The 19149-nt window shown below is 33.9% G+C and overlaps 1 protein-coding gene across 1 annotated transcript; it reads left to right on the top strand.

Moving 5' to 3' along the window:
• Nucleotides 1-977: 977 nt before the first annotated feature.
• Nucleotides 978-12961, top strand: LOC143059892 (fibroblast growth factor receptor 4-like). The gene is made up of 3 exons (XM_076233481.1): nucleotides 978-1530; nucleotides 9026-9275; nucleotides 10515-12961. Exons 1-3 carry the CDS (start codon nucleotides 1526-1528, stop codon nucleotides 10566-10568), a joined length of 309 nt encoding a protein of 102 aa, XP_076089596.1. The 5' UTR covers nucleotides 978-1525; the 3' UTR covers nucleotides 10569-12961.
• The last annotated feature ends 6188 nt before the right edge of the window (nucleotides 12962-19149 follow it).

Raw genomic sequence — 19149 nt, 5'->3', positions numbered from 1 at the left:
ATATTGTTCCAATCAAGGGCCCTTAAAGTACACATAAAAAATGCATCATGATTTGTATATGCATTTATCGGTTAGAAAGCAAAATTAAATTTGAAGGTCCCATCCAAAGGGTGAAAATAAAGGAAGCAAAAGGAGGTGTTCCACGCGGAATATTTGTATTTTATGAACTCTTACGTACGGTGACCTATAGTTGATAATGTCTGTGTCATTTTGGTCTTTTGTGAATAGTTGTCTCATTGGCAATCCGTTGAAAGTTTGCAAATATCCTTATGACCAAATTACACGGATGATAAATATTCACCATTTGTTACGTTGCCGTGTTCTAAGCGTATACATGCAGGTCATGAATTAATTTGTTGAATGAAATCAAATTGGAGCTTATAATTCTTCTATACAACAAGTATTGTTGACCTATTGCTTATAGTTTAAGAAAAATTGACCAAAACACAAAAAATTAACCTGAGCAATGAACCGTGAAAATGAGATCAAAGTCAATTAAACCTGCGAGACTTTATTTAGAATATCGTTGATCATCTCAACGAGATTGATTTTCTCGCTTGAACCGGGACGGCGAAATCGAGAAAGGCAATCGAGTTGAGATGACCAATGATAATCTGTTTATAGCTATTCTAGCAACGCCACGTGCCTGCTTAGTTTTTAGCTATAATTTTCCTTCTCAAGCAAGTAGCACGAACTGAAAAATTATCACAAAAAAAGATCAAAGGCAAAATGCACAAAATAGCGATAATGACAAATACATAATGATATATTTGCATACAACAAATAATAATATTAACGGTACCAATTTTCTTGCACCAGATGCGCATTTCGACAAAACATGTCTCTTCAGTGATGCTCGTGGCCAAAATATTTGAAATCAAAAGCTTATATAAAAGATGAAGAGCTATAATCCAAAAGGTCCAAGAAGTATAGCCAAATCCGTTGACCTATTGCATATAGTAACAGAAAAAAAGACCAAAACTCAAAACACTTAACTGTAACCACTGAACCATGAAAATGAGTTCAAGGCCAATTGACACCTGCCAGCTAGACATGTACACCTTACAATCATTCCATACATCAAATATAGTAAACCTATTGCAAACAGATTAAGAAAAACAGACCAAAACACAAAAACTTAATTATAACCATTAAACCAAGAAAATGAGGTCAAGGTCAGATAACACCTGTCAGTTGGGCATGTACACCTGACAGTCCTTCCATACACCGAATATACAAGACCTATTTCTTAGAGTATCTAAGATATGGACTTGACCACCAAAACTTAACCTTGTTCCCTGATCAAAAAATGAGGTTGAGGTCAAGTGAAATCTGTCTGACGGGCATGAGGATCTTGCAAGGTACGCACATACCAAATATAGTTATCATATAACTCATATTACTAGTACTCTTAATAGGAGAGAAATTAACATTAAAAAAAAATCTTAACTATTTTCAAGTCGTCACACAACCATAAAAATGAGGCCAAGGACAATGGACATGTGACAGACGGGAACTTCGTAACATGAGGTATCTATATACAAAGTATGAAGCTTCCAGGTCTTCCACTTTCTAAAATATAAAGCTTTTAGGCAGGTAGATAACGCCGCCACCGAAGTCGCCGCCCTATCCTTGTAGCGAGCTTTCTACGACATGTGTCCCAGGTTCGACAAATACCTGAAACATATCTTCTAGCATACATTAATGTTTAACTACCTTTCGATTGCTGTTCTTCATTCTACAATAGCTATTAAGACATCAAACTTCATTATAAAATGAGAACCCTTTTGTTTCAAATTGTTAGTGTGCATAGTAGAATAAGCCACGAAGCAAGAGCCCCACGTGAGCTGTGGTCTGTTGATGAAGTGGTAGTAGGTTCTTCTCTAAAAAAACGATTACTTTTAGCCGTCGTGAAGAAGCTCAATGGAATTTACATTATATTTTGGAGAAATTGTCTCTTTAATGATGATAATTCAATAAATGGAAATAAACTAAGAACCTACAGAAAATTTAAAGTAAAGTATGAACTAGAAAAGTACCTTATATTGAATTTAGATAAAAATGTTACAAAAAATTATGCTAAAATAGGAATAAGTAATTATAGTATGTTGGCTGTTGATCGCGGTAGATACAACAAAACAGCTTTAGAAAATAGAATATGTCCTTTATGCCATAAAGAGGTGGAAGATGAATTTCATTTTATCATAACATGTTCAGAAATTAATAAAACTAGGATCAAAATGTTAGATGAAATTTCTAATATTGTCCCCTGTTTTAATAAATCAAGATTTTTTAAAATTTTTATACGACCGCAAAATTTGAAAAAAATTTCGTCGTATATTGCTATCACGTTGGCGTCGTCGTCTGCGTCGTCGTCGTCGTCGTCGTCGTCGTCGTCCGAATACTTTTAGTTTTCGCACTCTTACTTTACTAAAAGTAAATAGAAATCTATGAAATTTTAACACAAGGTTTATGACCACAAAAGGAAGGTTGGGATTGATTTTGGCAGTTTTGGTCCCAATATTTTAGGAATTAGGGGCCAAAAAGGGCCCAAATAAGCATTTTCTTGGTTTTCGCACTATAACTTTAGTTTAAGTAAATAGAAATCTATGAAATGTTGATACAAGGTTTATGACCACAAAAGAAAGGTTGGGATTGATTTTGGGAGTTTTGGTACCAACAGTTCAGAAATTAGGGGCCAAAAAAGGGCCCAAATAAGCATTATTCTTGGTTTTCGCACAATAACTTTAGTATAAGTAAATAGAAATCAATGAAATTTAAACACAATGTGTATGACCATAAAAGGAAGGTTGGTATTGATTTTGGGAGTTAAGGTCCCAACAGTTTAGAAATTAGGGGCCAAAAAGGGACCCAAATAAGCATTTTTCTTGGTTTTTGCACCATAACTTTAGTATTTATAAATAGAAATTTATGAAATTTAAACATAAGGTTTATGACCATAAAAAGAAGGTTGGTATTGATTTTGGGAGTTTTGGTCCCAACAGTTTAGGAATAAAGGGCCCAAAGGGTCCAAAATTAAACTTTGTTTGATTTCATCAAAAATTGAATAATTGGGGTTCTTTGATATGCCAAATCTAACTGTGTATGTAGATTCTTAATTTTTGGTCCCGTTTTCAATACTATAAGCAATAGGTCTAGTATATTCGGTGTATGGAAGGACTGTAAGGTGTACATGTCCAACTGGCAGGTGTCATCTGACCTTGACCTCATTTTCATGGTTCAGTGGTTATAGTTAAGTTTTTGTGTTTTGGTCTGTTTTTCTTATACTATATGCAATAGGTCTACTATAATTGGTGTATGGATGATTGTAAGGTGTACATGTCTAGCTGACAGGTGTCATCTGACCTTGACCTCATTTTCATGGTTCAGTGGTTATAGTTAAGTTTTTGTGTTTTGGTCTGTTTTTCTTATACTATATGCAATAGGTCTACTATAATTGGTGTATGGAATGATTGTAAGGTGTACATGTCTAGCTGACAGGTGTCATCTGACCTTGACCTCATTTTTTCATGGTTCAGTGGTTATAGTTAAGTTTTTGTGTTTTGCTCTGTTTTTCTTATACTATATGCAATAGGTCTACTATAATTGGTGTATGGAATGATTGTAAGGTGTAGATGTCTAGCTGACAGGTGTCATCTGACCTTGACCTTTTTTTTAATGGTTCAGTGGTCAAAGTTAAGTTTTTAGTTTTGGTCTATTTTTCTAATACTTTATGCATTAGGTCAACTATATTTGGTGTATGGACATATTTTATGATCTTTATGTTGGTTAGGCTGGTTTAATTTGACTTTGACCTCATTTTCACGGTCCATTGCTAAGTTTTAAGTGTTTGTGTGTTGTGGTCTGTTTTTCTTTATTTATAAGCAATAAGTCAACTATATTTGTTGTATTGAAAAATTGTTAGCTGTACATGTCTGCCTGGCATGGTTCATCTGACCTTGGCCTCATTTTCATGGTTGATTGATAAATGTTTCCTTTTCTTGGTTAATGTTGAGTTTATGTGACAGTTGTAATAAAGCTTTATATTTAGGTCTATCAAGATAGTATCAGGAATTAGTAAAGAAGGCGAGACATTTCAGTGTGTGCACTCTTGTGGTGTAGTAAGATAGTACTTTAATGTTAGATGGGCTATCTATTGAACCATGCTTGATGTAATTGGTTTTTTTTTTGTGTAGCGCGATAGTACTACGATTTTATATGGTATATCTATTGAAACATGCTTGGTATATTTGGATTTTATTGTTTAGTAAGATTGTACTATCATGTAAGATGGTCTATCTATTGAAACATGTTTGGTATATTTGGTTTTTATGGTGTAGTAATATAATTATATGATGTTAGATGGTTTATCTATTGAAACATCCTTGGTATAATTGGTTTTTATTGTGTAGTAAGATAGTACTATAATGTAAGATGGGCTATCTATTGAAACATCCTTGGTATAATTGGTTTTTATGGTGTAGTAAGATAGTACTATGATGTTAGATGGTCTATCTATTAAAACCTGCTTGGTATAATTACTTTTTATTGTGTAGTAAGATAGTACTATGATGTTAGATGGTCTATCTATTGGAACATGCTTGGTATAATTGGTTTTTATTGTTTAGTGAGATAGTACTACGATTTTTTATGGTATATCTATTGAAACATGCTTGGTATAATTGGTTTTTATGGTGTAGTAATATAATTATATGATGTAAGATGGTTTATCTATTGAAACATCCTTGGTATAATTGTTTTTTTATGGTGTAGTAAGATAGTACTATGATGTTAGATGGTTTATCTATTGGAACAGCCTTTGACCAAAGGGTCAAAAATTAAACTTTGTTTGATTTCAACAAAAATTGAATGTATGGGGTTCTTCAATATGCTGAATCTAACCATGTATTTAGATTTTTATACGACCGTATATTGCTATCACGTTGGCGTCGTCGTCCTGCGTCGTCGTCGTCGTCGTCCGAATACTTTTAGTTTTCGCACTCTAACTTTACTAAAAGTGAATAGAAATCTATGAAATTTTAAAACAACGTTTATAACCACAAAAGGAAGGTTGAGATTGATTTTGGGAGTTTTGGTCCCAAAATTTTAGGAATTAGGGGCCAAAAAGGGCCCAAATAAGCATTTTCTTGGTTTTCGCACTATAACTTTAGTTTCAGTAAATAGAAATCTATGAAATTTTGACACAAGGTTTATGACCAAAAAAGGAAGGTTGAGATTGATTTTGGGAGTTTTGGTCCCAAAATTTTAGGAATTAGGGGCCAAAAAAGGGCCCAAATAAGCATTATTCTTGGTTTTCGCACAATAACTTTAGTATAAGTGAATAGAAATCAATGAAATTTAAACACAAGGTTTATGACCACAAAAGAAAGGTTGGGATTGATTTTGGGAGTTGAGGTCTGAACAGATTAGGAATAAGGGGCCAAAAAGGGGCCCAAGTAAGCATTATTCTTGGTTTTCGCACCATAACTTTAGTATAAGTAAATAGAAATCTTTGAAATTTAAACACAAGGTTTATGACCATAAAAGGAAGGTTGGGTTTGATTTTGGGAGTTTTGGTCCCAACAGGTTTTTAGGAATAAGGGGCCCAAAGGGTCCAAAATTGAACTTTGTTTGATTTCATCAAAAATTGAATAATTGGGGTTCTTTGATATGCCTGATCTAACTGTGTATGTAGATTCTTAATTTTTGGTCCCGTTTTCCAATTGGTCTACATTAAGGTCCAAAGGGTCCAAAATTAAACTTAGTTTGATTTTAACAAAAATTGAATCCTTGGGGTTCTTTGATATGCTGAATCTAAAAATGTACTTAGATTTTTGATTATTGGCCCAGTTTTCAAGTTGGTTTAAATCGGGGTCCAAAATAAAACTTTGTTTGATTTCATCAAAAATTGAATAATTGGGGTTCTTTGATATGCCAAATCTAACTGTGTATGTAGATTCTTAATTTTTAGTCCCGTTTTCAAATTGGTCTACATTAAATACCAAAGGGTCCAAAATTAAACTAAGTTTGATTTTAATAAAAATTGAATTCTTTGGCTTTTTTGATATGCTGAATTTAATCATGTACATAGATTTTTGATTATGGGCCCAGTTTACAAGTTGGTTCAAATCAGGATCCAAAATTATTATATTAAGTATTGTGCAATAGCAAGAAATTTTCAATTGCACAGTATTCAGCAATAGCAAGAAATCTTCAATTGCACAGTATTGTGCAATAGCAAAAAATGTTCAATTGCACAGTATTGTGCAATAGCAAGAAATCTTCAATTGCACAGTATTGTGCAATAGCAAATATTTTCAATTGCACAGTATTGCGCAATAGCAAGAAATATCTAATTGCACAATATTGTGCAATAGCAAGAAATTTTCAATTGATTGGAGTTATCTTTCTTTGTCCAGAATAGTAGTTGAATCAACTTAAATCATTGTTTTATACAATGCACAATGTATATTCACTTTTACTACCAACTGATAAATTAAAACACTCTTTACCATTCAGTGATAACAAGCACTTTTTGTTACATTTTAATATTTTATGATGTATTTAAATGAGTAGTTATTGTTTCAAACTCCATTAGAAATTTGAATTGAGATCAGTTTTGAAAAAAGGGAAAGGGGGATGTGAAAAAAAAATGGTGGTGGGGGGGGGGGGGGGGTTAATTTTTCTCATTTCAGATTTCATAAATAAAAAGAAAATTTCTTCAACCATTTTTTTGAGAGGATTAATATTCAACAGCATAGTGATTGCTCAAAGACAAAAAAATTATTTTAAGTTCATTAGACTACATTCATTCTGTGTCCAAAACCTATGCTGTGTCAACTATTTAATCACAATCCAAATTTAGAGCTGAATCCAGCTTAAATGTTGTGTCCATACTTACCCCGACCGTTCAGGGTTCAACCTATGCGGTCGTATAAAGCTGCGCCCTGCGGAGCATCTGGTTAATATTTGGACCTGGTTATCAAATTGGTCCACATTGAGGTCTAATTAAAGGGATCTAAAATTGAACATGATTTGGTTTCATCAAAGATTTAATTCTTGGGGTTTTATGATATGCTGAATCTAACCATATATTTAGATTTTGGATATTGGACCATAATAGGTTTTTAAATGTCCAATTTGAAATTTTTAAGTTTTTATGTTTGAGTTGTTAGACCACATTCATTCTGTGTCAGAAACCTATATTGTGTCAACTATTTATATTTATTTAATCACAATCCAAATTCAGAGCTGTATCAAGCTTTTATGTTGTGTCCATACTTGCCCCAACCGTTCAGGGTTCAACCTCTGCTGTCGTATAAAGCTGCCCCCTTCGGAGCATCTGGTTGATTGAGGTGCCAATTTGGGCATAATTGGTTTTTAAATGTCCAATTTGAAATTTTTAAGTTTTTATGTTTAAGTTCATAGACCACATTCATTCGTGTCAGAAACCTATATTGTGTCAACTATTTAATCACAATCCAAATTCAGAGCTGTACCAAGCTTTTATGTTGTGTCCATACTTGCGCCAACTTTTCAAGGTTTGACTCTGCGGTAGTATACAGCTGCGCCCTGCGGGGCATCTGGTTTGTTATTTTTTTGACTACTATAGAGCACTCTGCCACCAATACCCCAAAAGACATCAATCAGGTCTTCATAGGTGTGTGCATGACCTGATTTCAGTTTTTTTTAAGCCCCCCCCCCCTCCCAATGTTCTTTGGATGAAATTATTTTAATATATTAAAAGTCGCTTTTTTTTTATTTCATTATAAACTAGGGATCATTCTGATTTCAGTGATATCTAGTTTTATACAAGTATCTTTATTAATCCTTCCACCACTAAGGGTCACTCATGCATAGTCCCTAAAATATGATGTCATAGAGAAAAAAAATGTTGATTGCACCCTTGTGTAGGTGCACTCAACTCCAATCTTAATTAACTAGGGAAAAGTGCCATTATTGGATATTAATAAAAACATAAAAAAGAGAACTGTTTTGAACAGAGGATTTTATTTTATAGCTTAAAATACTGAAAGATTTGAACAAACAGTAAAATGATTCCATATTCTATAAAGAATTTGTGTTAGCATTTATAAGAAACATGATGTAGATGTTCTGGAAATTAAGTCTTACGAAAACAAAGGTCAAAAGACTGCTACTATAGTTTAATTCAACTTGTTTCATATTGTACTGTACAATGCACGCAAGTGACAAAATCCTCGTGTGTAAACTGTTAAAAAAGCGTGTATTACACGCGAATATCATGTCACTTGACATGTATGCCTGTATATCATCTTAAGATGGTACCTAACACTACAGGGAGATAACTCTGTAAAATCAGCAGAACGTTTTAATGACGTTGTGTTCATAAGGGAGGGCCCTCATGGGGTTTTTGATTATGTGATTACTTGGCCGTTTTTTTAATGATTATTTGATTATTAAGCCAAATATTTCATGATTATTTGATTACCTAGGACTGTATTTTTAGTTTATGATTATTTGATTACTAACGATAAGCAAATATTTAATGATTATGTGATTATATTGGCAAAAAAATGGTGATTATGTGATTACTAGGACCCCCCCATGAGGGGCATCATAAGGGAGTATTAAGCTTCTCAATGATCAAAATAAGTGTTTGTCAAACTGCTATATAACCAGTGTAATTTTTTCTGATCAAACGGTTGGTTCAAACTTTTTGAAATTTTTATATTTTTGTCAAAGGGTCAAAGTAAATACTTTGTCAACATTTTAAGAAAATTAAAGGAGCCAAATTAATTTGAGTTAAAGTGTTGGGTACCACCTTAACGAATTTATATCACAGGTTCTACAGCAGTAATATTTTCCCCCAAAAAAGGCCTTACAGATACTTTATGATGACTGATTTTTGTAGGACCTTGCTTCAAGTAAAAATAAATTGCAAAGATGGTTGAAATAAAAGCATATTTTGATTCACTAAGTAATTTAAATTTATTCATAAATATATTAATCCTTGTTCTTTACAATTTTAATCTTTTTTTCATAGTTGGTCCTATGGAGTATTGTTGTGGGAGATATTTACACTCGGAGGGAATCCTTATCCATCTGTACCTGTGGAAAGATTATTTGAACTTTTAAAAGAAGGTCATAGAATGGGCAGACCTCCATATGCTTCAGAAATAATTAATAAAACGATGCAGTCCTGTTGGCATGAGAATCCATCAGGGCGACCATCTTTCAATAACCTTGTTATTGATTTTAATAAAATGTTGACCTCTATGGACAACAGAAGTGAAGTAAGTATTTATTCTATAATTATGGAATTATCAGAAAAAATAAATAGTCAAAATGGTTTTTTTTATAAATTCATTTAAAGTTTGATATTTACTTTATAAATCTTGTTCTCAAATATATGTCTATATTATACAAATGTCAGTGTAATTTTGTATGTATTTTCTGTTAGGCCAGGGTTTTTCAATTTTGCTGGTTTACATATTTTTCACATTAAAAAGTCAGGTTGGTCGGTAGGAAAAAAAAGTAAAAAATATCTTTCAAGACCACAAATATGTAAAAAAAAATATCTTTCACATTTCTAACAATATGAGTGGTATGCTATTTTGTCATCATTTCTTAAATTTGTTATCCTTGAAATTTAATTACTCAACGGTTATAAACAAAAAATGTATGGTATCCTCATCCAAGTTTTGTCTACAGACAAAGACAACATTATATTGTCATTTCACAAACAGATCCTCATAGTTGTCTTCCTGGAATTCATCAGTTGTCATGCATTCCTGTTTGAATATCAATAATGGAATTTTGGATCCTCAATGCTATTCAACTTTGTACTTGTTTGGCTTTATAAATATTTTAATATGAGCATCACTGATGAGTGTTATGTAGACGAAACGCGCGTCTGGCGTACTTAATTATAATCCTGGTACCTTTGATAACTATTTGTTATCCAAAAGGAAGATTTTTGTTTTTTTTATTATTTATGAAACAAGAAAATTCCAAATTATTTTAACTTTAACTTGACGACTTCCACGTTTTGACAGGTTCATTTAATCTTTGAGGTGATACATCTTATTGAATTATGACAAAAAAGTGAAACAAACTTATTGTTATGGGTTTTGAACACAGGTTTCTCTCATCAAAATTATTTGGCTATTTTTAGCTCACCTAGCCTGAACTTTTACAAAAATCTCTGAAACTACTGGGCCAAACTTAACCAAACTTGGCCACAATCATCATTGGAGTAAAGTGTTTAAAAGATATAACCAAAATGGCCTCCATAGCTAAAAATAGAACATAAGGGTAAAATGTAGATTTGGCTTATATCTCTGAAACCAAAGCATTTACATCAAATCTGACATGGAGTAATATTGTTAATCAGGACAAGATCTGTCTGCCCTGACATTTTCAAATGAATCAGACAACCTGCTTATTAATTAGTAGTTTTAAGTAAACTTTGCCATTTTTAGCTATAACTAAAGTTGCAATACTTCTTCAAATATATTTTTTTTTCATTTCAGGAATATCCAAATCTAGATGATTGTAACAGTATACATCCCATCATATCATCATGATCATAGTCTCTCTCATGTACGAGGCATTCACTGACAACTGTGTTTTATACTAATAGGCAGTGGTTGTTTCATTATCTCAATCATCTAGATCGTCTTCCACATATTGAATTATACTTGACTTAATTGTTCAAAGAAGACAACCATGCATCTTATTCAATCTCATGTTTTTACAACAAGTGCTATAGTGAACAAAAAAAAAGTTTTTGTTGCTCTAATGTTCAACCTGTGCAACCTCATTGACACCAAAGACAAAGAAATACTATTAGAAATCCAGTGTCTGTGATTTTTTTTTTTGTGATTTGTGTTGACAAGGATAAATATGTTTAATCATGTAAAGTACAGGAACTTATTTCAAGTCATTTTTTAAATGGAAATGTCCAAAGTTTTTTGATGACAATTTATATTAATTGTGACGAAAATGCGTTCAAATGACGACGAACGAACTTCAAATTGTGATCTTTTGAGAAATAATGAAATTCAAATCAGCGAACTGTCCGGGAGTATTAAACAAATTATTTCGATCAAATGACGAAACTATACTCCTGGTTGTTGAAATGCCAACTGACTAATTTTACAGCAAAAATGTTCTTTTATAGTTATGATCTGTAAAATTTGCATCATTTTTCCACATTTTCTATATTAAATTTTACAACAAAATTAAGCTAACAATACACAGGATTGTCAATATAGTTTTTTCTGTTTTATCATTCTGAAAGTAGAAATTGTGCAGGCACAATACTGTTTTTTATTGGCTCATGCTTTGCAACATTATACACTATTTTATATATGATTTTGGTTATACTGTTGAATTACTTTAGTATACATTTCAATGAATACAAATGTACAAATTTTGATTATTTAGAAGAATGAAAATAAGTGAATTAAATTTTCATTTAAATTCATACATGTGTACATATTAAAGAAGCATAGCAGATGCAGTTTAGCAAGAGGAAATGAGAAGTTTTTGGTAAATGAAATGTGTTTAAGACAACCTTATGCTAAGCTTTTATCCACACACGGTACCAATAATAGCCAATTGCCTAAGGTTGCTTTGACCCGAATCCTTAGGTGGTAAAAGGTGGGACTATTTTAGTTGAGTTCCAAAGTTATGGTAGGGTGAAACAACCTCCTTTATTCTGCAATGCATAAAAAAAAATCCCATCGGGAAAGGTTTTGTCCACACTTAGTTCAAATGATGGGACCAAGGTGGGTAAGGTTTTATAAGGTTTAAAGTTTGGGTAGTGTTACCACCTTCCAACTTTAATTTATCAAAAATTCCCTACGGCACAGCTTTGTCAACAATAAGTACAAATGATAGGGAATTACCTAAGGTTGTTTGGACCCAACGACCAAGATGGGTAAAGTGCTTTAACTTTTTTATACGACCGCAAAAATTTTAATTTTTTGGTCGTATATTGGTATCAGGTTGGCGTTGTCGTCGTCGTCGTCCGAATACTTTTGGTTTTCGCACTATAACTTTAGTTTAAGTAAATAGAAATCTATGCAATTTAAACACTAGGTTTATGACCATAAAAGAAAGGTTTGGATTGTTTTTGTAAGTTTTGGTCCCAACAGTTTAGGAATTAGGGGCCAAAAAGGGCCCAAATAAGCATTTTCTTGGTTTTCGCAAGTTAAAAGAATACATGTCAGTTTTCAAATCCCATGTACAGAATAAGGATAAATCATGGATATCTAAAAAAGAGGGACGAAAGATACCAGAGGGACAGTCAAAATGCCAACGAGGTTCAGGTTTTGCTTTTCTTATTTTAAATGCTTCATGGGAATATAATATACAGCATTTTTATATTTAGAGAGCTTATATTCTTCTGCATTTTTTAATCTCGTCTATAAATAAAACTAACCTTTGGAGTACATTATCATATAAAGATTAAAATAAATTGCAAAAAATACCAAGTAGTCCAAGATCAAGATATTTATAAATATCTTCGAAGTTGTGATTGAGAACTTTGTTTTCCTAAAACATATCTTTTTTGCAGTTTAGCAAGGTTCTTAAATTGAAGAAAATACAGTTCTAAAATTAACATTGTTGATCTCAAGTAAAAATTGAATGTATAGTAAAAAAAAAGGCAGTGGCTATTTGACTGGCAGCGGCAAAATAGCAAATTTGCTATTTAGCCGGCTCTAATTAAATTATATTTCACTGGAATTAAAATATGTAAAAACAATAATCAAATATGAGATTGCTCATATAGAGAATAGATAAGCAACAATAGAGCTGAAAAACGCTCAGTGGTCAATTGTGTGATTGAACAGTATTGAACATTTATTGAACATTTAAACATTTTGAGATGAACAGTTTTCGAATGATTTAATGTATTGTTATTCTTATCTGTTATTGATTATAGTATCTAATAAAAAAAATATAAATCTTTTGCAATTTTCTTTATACATATGCATGTGCTTTATGGTTTCAAAAGGGTTAGAAATGCGTTCATTATATATATTCCGGACCATATGAGTATTTTGACCATACGTGTATGGTCATGACCATATGCGTATACTCATATGGTCCGACCATACGCGTATGGTCGGACCATATGAGTATAATACTCATTTGGTTTTTAACGGGCCGGACCATATGAGGTATATTTTTTTTCAAATTACATTATAAAAGAGGGACGAAAGACACCAAAGGGACAATCAAACTCATAAATCTAAAACAAACTGACAACGCCATGGCTAAAAATGAAAAAGACAAACAGAAAAACAATAGTACACATGACACAACATAGAAAACTAAAGAATAAACAACACGAACCCCAACAAAAACTAGGGGTGATCTCAGGTGCTCCGGAAGGGTATATAATGTTTCAATAATACAAAAACTTTATCTAAAAACATGACAATTTTTTAATTTTATAATCCAAAAACTTCGTAAAAATTGAATATTGATGACATAGTTAGTTTTCATCGCTAGTTACATTCGTGCATGTAGGCTTGGTTGACATTCACTTCCACATGGTATCATAGCTTTTTTGCATTTGCAAGAAATTTGTGCACGATCGTTTTCATTTACACATTTTGTTTGCGAGTGAAAACAAGCCTTTCTTGCAGCTGCATACAGTGATACCGAGCTCTTTGGCCATTCCGATGTCTACGGTGTTTTTAAGAAGCTCTACATCTCAAATATCGTAACATGACTGCAATACACCATCTTCACAACACAACTTAAATAAACTAATTGAATGTTACTTTCCAGTGCAGTGACTTCTTATATAAATGTAACAGTTCATTAAGAAGTTTTTGGTATTTAATTTTTTAGTCGACCTATTGCCATTTACTCGAAATAACAAATCGGTAATGACCATCGGTAATGACCATCGGTATAAAATGTGTTTACTATAAATTTGACAATTAAGTAAAATAACTATGTGAAACTTCTTATTTTTATTTAGCTTATCTTTTTATTATAATATAATAATAAAATTACCTACATGATAGCGTCTTTTTAATGAACGGTCATACCATATGCAGAGTTTAGAAGTATTTAAAAAAAGTAAACTGTAACAGAGTGTTAATTACCCCGACCATACGCGTACGGTCGGACCATATCAGTATATACCCATATGGTCATGACCATACGCGTATGGTCCAAATACTCATATGGTCCGGAACATATACATAAAATATACATAATAAGACATATAAAAATGTGAAGATGTGGTATGATTGCTTAAGAGACAACTCTCCACAAGAGACCAAAATGACACAGAACACATAAACAAGCAACGTGTCCACCGCAATATTCAATAAAAATAATAGCGCTAATAGGGGTATTTCATCTATAAGAAAACATTATTACCACCAGAGATATGAACTTAATTGAAAGTCCTTTTCTAAGAGGTGCAACGTACAACAAACGTATTATAAGTGAATAGGTAACAAATAGGTAACAGGGTATTTACCGAGTGCTGGAACGGGTACATGCGCTCTAATAGGGTAATTTCATCTCTAAGAACACATTGTTACCACCAGAGACATGAACACAATTAAAAAACGATTTATTTTAAAGTGCAACGTATACCCTGCGCATTAAAAGCGAATAAGGAACGAATAAGTAACCGGGTATTATCCGAGCGCTGGAACGGGAACATACGCGCTAATAAGGATATTTCATCTATAAGAACACATTATTACCACCAGAGATATGAACACAATTGCAAAATCCTTTTCTAAAAGGTGCAACGTACAACAAACGTAAAAAAGCGAATAGGTAACGAATAGGTAACAGGGTATTAACAGAGCTCTGGAACGGGTACATGCGCGCAAATAGGGTCATTTCATCTCTAAGAACACATTGTTACCACCAGAGACATGAACACAATTGAAAATCCTTTTCTAAAAGGTGCAACGTACAACAAACGTATTATAAGAACGTATACCCTGCGCATTAAAAGCGAATAAGGAACGAATAAGTAACAGGGTATCACTTTAGCGCTGAAACGGGTACATATATTCTATTAGGGTAATTTCACCTCTAAGAACCAATACTGTTACCACCAGAGACACAAAACTATTTCTTTTTTAAAGTGTAACGCATAACACACATTTTAAAAGCGAATAAGGAACGAATAAGTAACAGGGTACCAGTCGAGCGCTGAAACGGGTACATATGTTCTTTTAGGGTTATTTCACCTCTAAGAACCGACAGTTACCACCAGAGACACAAAATCATTTCTTTTTTAAAGTGCAAAGCATAACACACGTTTTAAAAGCGAATAAGGGTCGAATAAGTAACAGGGTATCACTGAGTCGAGCGCTGAAACGGGAAGATATGTTCTATTAAGGTTATTTCACCTTTTAGAACCGACAATTACAACCAGAGACACAAAAATATTTCTTTTGTTAAAGTGAAACGCATAACACACGTTTTATAAGCGAATAAGGAACGAATAATTAACAGGATATCAGTGTAGCGGTGAAACGGGTACATAGGCGCTAATAGGGGTTTTTCAACTCAGAGAACACATAATTACCACCAGTGACATGAACACAATTAAAAAACGATTTATTTCAAGGTGCAACGTAAATCACGCGTATTAAAAGCGATTAAGGAACGAATAAGTAACAGGATATAAACCGAGCGGGTCATTTCATCTATAAGAACACATTTCATCTCTAAGAACACATTGTTATCACCAGAGACATGGACACAATTGAAAATCCTTTTCTAAAAGGTGCAACGTACAACAAACCAAGGTGTATCTCTAGTAATATTTTCAAAGACCAGGGACCCTATATGACATACACAAGACCCCATGGTCTTATCCTAAGTAATATTTACAAAGACCAAGGACCCCATATGACATACACAAGACACCATGGTCTTATCTCTAGTAATATTTTCATAAGACCAGGGACCCAATATGACATACACAAGACCCCATGGTCTTATCTCTAGTAATAATTTCATAAGACCAGGGACCCAATATGACATACACAAGACCCCATGGTCTTATCTCTAGTAATAATTTCATAAGACCAGGGACCCCATATGACATACACAAGACACCAAGGTCGTATCTCTAGTAATATTTACAAAGACCAAGGACCCCATATGACATACACAAGACACCATGGTCTTATCTCTAGTAATATTTTCATAAGACCAGGGACCCAATATGACATACACAAGACCCCATGGTCTTATCTCTAGTAATATTTTCATAAGACCAGGGACCCCATATGACATACACAAGACGCCATGGTCTTATCTCTAGTAATATTTTCAAAGACCAGGGACCCCATATAACATACACAAGACCCCATGGTCTTATCTCTAGTAATAATTTCATAAGACCAGGGAACCAATATGACATACACAAGACCCCATGGTCTTATCTCTAGTAATAATTTCATAAGACCAGGGACCCCATATGACATACACAAGACACCAAGGTCGTATCTCTAGTAATATTTACAAAGACCAAGGACCCCATATGACATACACAAGACACCATGGTCTTATCTCTAGTAATATTTTCATAAGACCAGGGACCCAATATGACATACACAAGACCCCATGGTCTTATCTCTAGTAATATTTTCATAAGACCAGGGACCCCATATGACATACACAAGACACCAATGTCGTATCTCTAGTAATATTTTCAAAGACCAGGGACCCCATATAACATACACAAGACCCCATGGTCTTATCTCTAGTAATAATTTCATAAGACCAGGGACCCCATATGACATACACAAGACACCAAGGTCGTATCTCTAGTAATATTTTCAAAGACCATGGACCCCATATGACATACACAAGACCCCATGGTCTTATCTCTAGTAATATTTTCAAAGACCAGGGACCTTATATGACATACACAAGACACCATGGTCTTATCTCTAGTAATATTTTCATAAGACCAGGGACCCTATATGACATGCACAAGACACCACGATCTTATCTTTAGTAATATTTTCAAAGACCAGGGACCTTATATGTCATACACAAGACACCATGGTCTTATCTCTAGTAATATTTTCAAAGACCAGGGACCCTATATAACATACACAAGACACCACGGTCTTATCTCTAGTAATAATTTCATAAGACCAGGGACCCCATATGACATACACAAGACGCCATGGTCTTAGCTCTAGTAATATTTTCATAAGACCATGGACCATATATTACATATACAAGACACCACGGTCTTATCTCTAGTAATATTTTCATAAGACCAAGGACAATATGACATACATAAGGTGCAAATTGAACATACCTTGTGCAATGTGACGATATGCACGGCATGACATTTCAAGGCGCTTGTGTGCATAAAATGCTTCTAATATGCGTGGCTGCACTATTTCCCGTGCATAGTCTATTCAACTTCACAGGACAGAATTTAATGCATTTCTGTTTTGTTGTGTACGCTACTGACGACCACCTAGGACAGTTTGTTAAAAATAAAACACGTTGAGACTTTGTTAATCTCACAAACAAGAAATGCCACAAAACAGTCAGCCTTAAGTTACATAGATTTAATTATGACTATTGAACGTGTAGCTAGCCTAGCTGCTACATAGATATTGATAGCAGATAGACTAGCTACTCGTTAAGTAAAAAAAATCTCTCATGGATGTGTAACTAAGCTACTGGACCAACTTCAGTGGGAATCACTGCAACACAGACGATGGAAACAGTGTCTGGTGCTGTGTTACAAGACTCAACACGAGATGATTGCCATTCATCCAGCCAAATACTACACAACAGGGGACAGTAGGACCAGGGGCAACCATAAATTTAGAAAAACTAGAGTGAAGAGGGATGTATACTACCACTCATTCTTCCCAAGAACAACTAGAGAATGGAATAAACTCCCCGAATCTGTAGTGGAGTCTGGATCTCTAGAGGACTTCAGGGCCAGAGTGAATACCATCCCCTGGACCCAGCCACATCTGAAATAGACAGCAGGATAACCAGTGTACATAGATGTAATTAATATCATATTTTATTGTAAACACCGTCCAGTTTATTTCCTGGACTTTTACTTTTGGCCAGAAGAGTGGCCTCCTGTCTGTTTGAGATGCGCCCGAGTCAATTACACTTTACTACAGAGTTCGACTCGTAGTGGGAAGAAGAAGAAGAAGAAGAAGAAATGATAAAAAAAAAAACTTTGGAGACTAAATAATTGCAGGAAAGCAGGGTTGGGTATAACGGACCCACTTGTAGAAAAATAACCATATGTTAACATAAAGTTTTGTACAGATATTATTTCATTGTAGATTAGAGAAAACATATTTGTATCAAACTTTATGAAATTAACTATACTAATATTATAGTATTGCCATACCAACGCTGTTTATTGTATTTCGTGTATAAGAAGAGGTGGTGGCAATTTTTTAATACTTTTACCCCCCCCCCCCAGGGGCGGATGCAGGAATTTTCGAAAGGGGGGGTGCTAACCCAGGGCACCCAGGGCAAAGGGGGGGGGGGTGCAAAACATATGTCCCGATACAAATGCATTGATCGGCAAAAATAAAGGGGGGGTGCGCACCCCCGGAACCCCCCTCCTGGATCCGCCACTGCCCCCCATTTTCTTTGAATTTGGGTCTTTCTAAATTTCACTCTAGTTGCTAGGGTCACCCTACCCCAACTTTGGGCCTCAATTTAAAATGTTTCATAACTTTACCCACCTGGGTCTTTGGGTCTAGGCAAACTGTAGGGATTTTTGTTTATGAATTGCAGAATGAGGAGGTGATGTCACTTTTATTGTAAACATTAGTTATTTAATACTGAGAGAGGTCAGATTCGTCTTTGAATATCTTTCTACTTTGGAAATTAAAGTACTTTAACACATTTAATACAATGATTGGTTCATCAATTAGGCAAAAGTCTTTATTCAAAATTACATTCGGGGCTCATTTTGTCCGAATTGCACTAAGACGAATGAATGACCAATCAAACACGACATGTACATCAAATACAGTTTTTCACATTGGGTTGTCGGCCTTGAAATTCTTTTACACAAACAGCGTATTTTTAAATCAGAAGTTAACTGTCATTATTTATTTTAAACAACACATTCGTCTTATTTCAGGTCAAGAGTAC

The sequence above is a fragment of the Mytilus galloprovincialis genome, unplaced genomic scaffold (assembly GCF_965363235.1).
Source record: "Mytilus galloprovincialis unplaced genomic scaffold, xbMytGall1.hap1.1 HAP1_SCAFFOLD_39, whole genome shotgun sequence".
Taxonomy (NCBI): Eukaryota; Metazoa; Mollusca; class Bivalvia; order Mytilida; family Mytilidae; genus Mytilus; species Mytilus galloprovincialis.
The sequence above is the reverse complement of the archived record's forward strand: the minus strand, read 5'-3'. Positions and strand labels throughout refer to the sequence as shown.

Excerpts from the sequence above, each read along its gene's own strand:
- LOC143059892 (XM_076233481.1), top strand. Across the intron at positions 9,276-10,514 it reads CTATGGACAACAGAAGTGAA|GAATATCCAAATCTAGATGA; the intron begins GTAAGTATTTAT and ends TTTTCATTTCAG.